The sequence below is a fragment of the Cornus florida genome, unplaced genomic scaffold (assembly GCF_030987335.1).
Source record: "Cornus florida cultivar Cherokee Brave unplaced genomic scaffold, ASM3098733v1 CherokeeBrave_3.0.0_Hap2_Chr01, whole genome shotgun sequence".
NCBI lineage: Eukaryota > Viridiplantae > Streptophyta > Magnoliopsida > Cornales > Cornaceae > Cornus > Cornus florida.
The window spans coordinates 26121217-26127657 of NW_026775571.1; the positions used below are offsets into that span (position 1 = coordinate 26121217).

The following is a 6441-nucleotide window of genomic DNA, read 5'->3' on the forward strand; positions in this document are numbered from 1 at the left end:
ATTTTATCAAAGGATCCTTTAAAAGCTTGTCTTAATCACTTCAATTATGAGGACTTTGACACCGACTCCTCTATAGCTGAAGTGAATTCATCGCTCAACTCCACTCCTATCACATATTTTCTTCCATGGAAATCTAGACTTGAGCCTCTTCCTCCATTTTCTAGTATTCCGCCTATTCCTTTGTTAAAGTCTCCACCTAAGCTGGAGCTTAAGCCACTAGCGGATAAGCTTAAGTATGCTTTCTTAGGTTTAAATGATACACTCTCAGTGATCATTGCTTCAAATCTTACAAGTTCTCAAGAAAGCAGTCTCTTAAAAGTTCTTGAGCAAAATAAAAAGGCTATTAGGTGAACTGTGGCTGATTTGAAAGGAATTAGCTCCATAATTTGCATGCATCAGATTTATTTGGAGGAGAATTCCCGAACATCTCAGGAACTCCAAAGAAAATTGAATCCTAATATGAAGGAGGTGGTTATGAAGGAAGTTGTGAAGTTGATAGATGCGAGAATAATCTACCCCATCTCAGATTGCAAGTGGGTGAGTCCTACTCAGAGAGTACCTAAAGAGTCAGGTATTACAGTAGTTGAAGATTCCGAGGGAGAATTAGTTCCATAGCGCACCACCACTAGATGTCATGTGTGTATTGATTATCGAAAACTAAACTCCGCTACTATAAAAGATCATTTTCCATTACCATTCATTGATCAGATCCTAGAGTGGTTAGTTGGCCAGAGTTATTATTGTTTCTTAAACGGATATTCCGGCTATAATTAGGTGGCCATTGATCCTAAAGATTAAGAGAAAACTATTTTCACCTGTCTATTCAGTACATTTGTATATAGACGGATGCCACTCGGTTTATGCAATGCTCCTGCAACATTCCAAAGGTGTATGATGTCTATCTTTTCGGATATGGTTGAAAATTTTCTTGAAGTCTTTATAGATGACTCATTTGTTTTCGGATCCACTTTTAAAAACTGTATCCAACATCTATCCGTAGTGCTTCAGCATTGTAGGGAAACAAATCTTATTCTTAGTTAGGAGAAAAGCCATTTTATGGTTCAAGAGGGTATTGTTTTAGGGCATATCATTTCAGAGGGAGGTATTGAAGTTGATAGAGCCAAAGTAGATTTGATCTCTAAATTGCCTCCTCCTACCTCCAGAAGGGGATTGCAATCATTTCTTGGGTACACCGGGTTCTATCGACGGTTTATCAAGGATTTCAGTAAAATTTCCCGTCCTTTGTGTAATCTACTTGCAAAGGACACTCCTTTTACCTTTGATGAATCATGCCTTGAAGCTTTCCATAAGCATCGCTCTTTTTTTTCTTCTGCTCCTATTATGAATCCTTCAAATTGGGCTCTTTAATTCGAGATCATGTGTGACGCATCTGATTATGCTATGGGTGTTGTCTTAGGACAACACTTAGAGAAACTACCTCATGTTATTTGCTATGTGAGCAAAATTCTTTCAGATGCACAATTGAATTACACCACTACTGAAAAAGAGTTACTTACAGTTGTCTTTGCCTTGGATAAATTCAGATCATATCTATTAGGATCCAAAGTAGTGGTCTATTCTGATTATTTTTCTTTGAGACATCTTCTATCTAAAAAGGAAACCAAACCCAGTCTGATTCGATGGATCCTCTTACTTCAAGAGTTTGATTACGAAATCTGGGATAAGAAAGGGTCTGAAAATGTGGTGGTTGACCATCTTTCTAGAATTCTTATTGAGGACACCTCAACTTCACTTCCAGTTCGTGATTCCTTTCCGGATGAGCAACTATTTCAGGTTTCTCATTGGAATTTTCTATGGTTTGCTGACATTGTGAATTACCTCGTAATTGACAAAATTCCTTTAAATTGGTTAAAGTAGGAAAAAAATCGTTTCTTCTCCCAAATTAGGATGTACTTCTGGGAAGATCCCCAACTTTTTAAATATTGTGCTAACCAAATCATTCGTAGATATGTTCCCAAGAGTGAGTTTTATTGTATTCTGACCTTCTGTCACACTCTTGGTTGCGGAGGTCATTTTAGTTTAAAGAAAACTGCAGCTAAAGTTCTTTAGTGCGGTTTCTTTTGGCCTTTGGTGTGGCTCGGGCCTTGTGCTCAAAATGATGTAAAAAGGGTGAGTGTGTGAAGTGGCCACCACATTTAAAATTTATAAAAATCACTTAACACTATACTATGTAGTATGAGTGAAAAAGGATTGTCCCAAGGGATTTGCAAGGTACTACGGAATAGAATTCGGGTTAATAGGCCGAATGATCAAAGTAAGTGGTTTGTTTGTTGAGTTATACTATGATTTAATTAAAAACAATGCAATGAAAAACAAGCTAAAGTAAGTGAGATGTAGAGAATAGGGGTGCAAACGATTCTGGTCGGAACCGGAACCGGAACCATTCACGACGGTTCCTTGAAAATGGAACCGGAACTGGAATCGTATAGTATGGAACAGAACTGGAACCGAACGGTTCGGTTCTAGTTCGGTTCCATGAGAACCGTTAACTGTTTGGTTTTTTTCCTTTAAGGATTGGGTATAAAGGTTTTAGAATTATGTTCATCCATGGTAAAAGCAAAAGAAAATGACCTCTTTGCAATTACACTACCATAGTTAGCCATTTACAGAATTCAAAACTAAATCGATGTGATTTAGGCTACCTTTGATGAGGAAAATTTTAAACAGACTCCAACACAGTCCAATACTAGTAATCATTTCTGAATTTATTACCCATTATTTCTATAAATCATATTTCTCAGGCCAAAAAAAAAAAAATAAAAAAAAAATAAACAAGTGATAGAATTAAAAAAGAATACTAAACTTCAAGATACACCAAAGTAACATTTTACCAAAAAAGTATTTCATCATCAATATATTCATACCTATGTATCATACGATTCATATATATATACATATACGTAATAAAATAGAAAAAATAAAAAATAAAAAATAAAAAAAGCGAGCAAACAAACCAAACAAATTAAAGTAGTAGTCATTAATCATCAAGCTAACCCATCTGAGATCGGTCTCCAATTGTTCTGATAAGGAGAGAACCACTTTCTTCGTCGCTTTGATCTACAAACAATCTTAGTATTTGATGACCAAACACCTAGCACACATACTACAATAGTACTTTTTCTTGGTCCTAATATACAGAGGCAGGAAACAGAACCTCCATTGACTCTTAACGTCTATGGCATGTATCATCCCTCCACAGTACGGACACGACCCTGGTGCTGGTTGCCTAGATATCATCCTTTCATCCTCATCGCATACGAACACCAAACACATCTTTCACTTTCTCTGTCTAAGTTACTTTTCTTTGAAATACAAACACATCTTTCACTCAGGCGAGGGCGATGAGAGGTTAGACTTTAGAAGAGGCGAGGGTTAGCTTAGGTTTCATCACTTCATCTATTTAGATGAGAGATTGAGAGGAGGTGAGGACTGAGAGAGTGCGAGATTTAGGGCAAAAAACTAAAAAAATAGGTTTTTTATACTTCATTTTTAGTATATATATATATATATATATATATATATATATATATATATATATGGTTTCGGTTCTTACCGGTTCCCACGGGCTGGAACCGGAACTAGAACTGTAAGTCCACGGTTCCTAAAGTTGGAACCAGGACCGGAACCGGAACCGTGAGAACCCGAAAAAACGGTTCCGGTTCTCACGATTCCGGTTCAGGTTCTACGGTTCCGGTTCTTTTGTGCACTCGTAGTAGAGAATGAGAGAAGGGTCTTGGGATATAGAGTTCACCACTAAGCTTTACCTCACTAAACATATAATATTTGTCAAATTAGGGGGATTAAATGTTGTGAAACAAGTGTGTGTGTCATCAATTGAAATACTAAACATGGATGATAAAATAAGCATCGATTGTTTAATCAATCTAATGAGTAGCACAACCTATCAAATTAAGCCATTAACCATTTAATAAAATCCACAATTAATGCACACAAGAATCTAGATAAATATACTACTTGTACTCATAAGCATGGATCATCAAATAACAAGAATGGATTGTGACGAATGCTCAAATGTGACGCATTTTAGCACCTAAGCTAGGGTATTCTAGTCCAATCATCTATTTTATTTTCATATCTTAGATACTTATTTGTGTTATTGCCTATTTTAGGTGAATAATGTTCAAACAGGCTAAAAAGAGCCATTTAGATCATTTTTGGAGCTAAGGAACAAAGTTAGAAAGAAGCCAAGAAAAATGCATCAGGGTAACTTCGATCGAAGGGGAGTCCCGATCGATTGAAGTAATCTTCAATCGATCAAAATCAAGGCGGTGCCAGCTCAGCCATCAGGATAAAGTCTAAAGATATTTTTGTGCCATGTCAGCTTTGATCGATCGAAGCTCAAGTGTTTGATCGATCGAACATTCTCGATCGAACAAAAATGCTGTTGGCAGTGAGCTATCTAATTCCTTAGCGCACCGTTTTCCACCTACCTTGCATAGTTGCGAATTTCCACCAATCACAGGCTATTACTCTGACTTGGTCCTTACTAAAAGGAGTGTGTAATTGATTTAATGAACAATTATTGTAAGAGAGTAGTTTTTGATTACCAAATATAGAATAAAAAATTTTCCTCTTTAAAACTAAGGAAGAAGGTAAGGATGAAGATGATGATGCCAACCTCCAAGATAGCCCTTGAGGGTTCCATGTCCACTACCATGATGGCTAAATCCTTCTCTTGGGGCTAGAGATGGATCCTAGGCTTGCTTCTCAAACTTAGCCTTCATGTATTTTTGGGGATTTTAATTGTAATGAATGTTTTGACAATGAATATATATAGATCTTGTAATCTTTACTTGATTTGTATGATTTAATGCTTTTAATTGATCATTTGGCTCTAGTCATATGTCTATGTATGCTAGAATTGATGTTCATGTGTTTTTCTCTAGATTTAATGGAATTAATGCATGTCTATGTGTGCTGATGATGTTAGTCTAGTGATGGTCAAGGCATAGTGCTTAATTGAACACTCTTGAGATTTATTTGATGGTTCACACTTATTTCTTGATGGATTGTATCACATCTCTAGTTTAATTAGTTTAATTTCATGTCTCTAGTCTAGTGTAGTGTAATTGCTTTAAATTCTTAGGTAGGTGAACAATCCATGCTTGTTTCTTGGTGTTCTATACTTGTGAATGCAAAAAGTGTATTACTCTAGATTTTTGTGTGTGAATTAATTGTGGTTTGATTGAATGGATTTTGGTCTTATTTGATAGGTTGTACTATTTATTTAATTGACTAGACAAACTATACTTATTTGCCTTCCATGCTTAGTTTCAATTAATGTCGCACACACCCAAGTTACAATTTAAATTTCTCCATTAATGTATAATTGCTAGTGTTTGATGAAATGAAGCTTAGTGGTGTCTCTATGCCCCAAGAATTTTTCTTTTATCTTTTCCCTACTTTCTAGATTGATTGTTATTTGCATTAATCTTTAATTACATTGTAGTTTAACTAAACAACCACCAATCATCTTTGATCACTCGACCTACTAATCCGACATTAATTTTCGTCACAAACACACCTCTAATCCCTTTAGACGATCCCTACTCAAGCTAGCTATATTTTTAGTTGGAAGTGGTAGTGGCATTTTACAAATTTAAACTTGGCAACATTTTATTGCGTATACGACGAGGCCACACCAAGTTTTGGTGCCATTGCCGGGGATTGGTACCGTCGTGTTTGGAAATTAATTATGAATTAGTACTCTTTTGATCTTGTTTTTATTTTTATTTTATTTTGGTTACTTATTGTGTTTGTTCTTGATTGGCTAGGTGCATTGAGCCAAGAAGGTGAAGCAAAGGGAATTAAAGAAGCAAAGAAGCCATGTGAAGCTAAGCAAGAGCATAAAAAGCTCAAAAATAAAAATTTGCAAAGCAAACAAGGCAAAGAAAAAAATTGAAAAACAACTTGAAGTTGCTTAAGGAGGCAAGTTTTTCATTTCTTAGATAGATCGTGAGCTTTGTGAGACTTTGTGAGCTTTTCTAAACTCAATCTCTAGTTAAATCGTGAGCCCGCGTGGAGGCAAGTTTTTCATTTCTTAGATAGACGATGAGCCCGCGTGGCGGCAATTTAATTTTCTTTGCATATTGTTGAAAGCATGGGAGTATGGGATCATCGTATGTGGAGGATTGTTGATTATTGATTTTTTTCGGAGGAGAAGTGATTGCTACTTGCTTGTTGCTTGTTCTTGTCTTGTTTGTGCATGCATGGTCGTAGATCATTAAATCCTACTTTTGTCCCATTTAATTTGAATCTTGAATCCATTGTTCATAATTCTAAGGGAATGGGTAATTCTAGTCACTCCATTTCATCAATGGAGGAGCAGAATGAGGACCATGTGGAGGTCCTTGGTCACATAGACCAACAAGGCATTCTCCACCCTAATATGCATCATGA

General features: G+C 36.2%; 1 protein-coding gene across 1 annotated transcript; it reads right to left on the reverse strand.

The window, feature by feature from the left end:
- Positions 1-2975: 2975 nt before the first annotated feature.
- Positions 2976-3294, reverse strand: LOC132276476 (uncharacterized). Its single transcript, XM_059778289.1, has one exon. The coding sequence runs from the start codon at positions 3292-3294 to the stop codon at positions 3091-3093; it is 204 nt and encodes a 67-aa protein (XP_059634272.1). The 3' UTR covers positions 2976-3090.
- Between the last annotated feature and the right edge of the window lie 3147 nt (positions 3295-6441).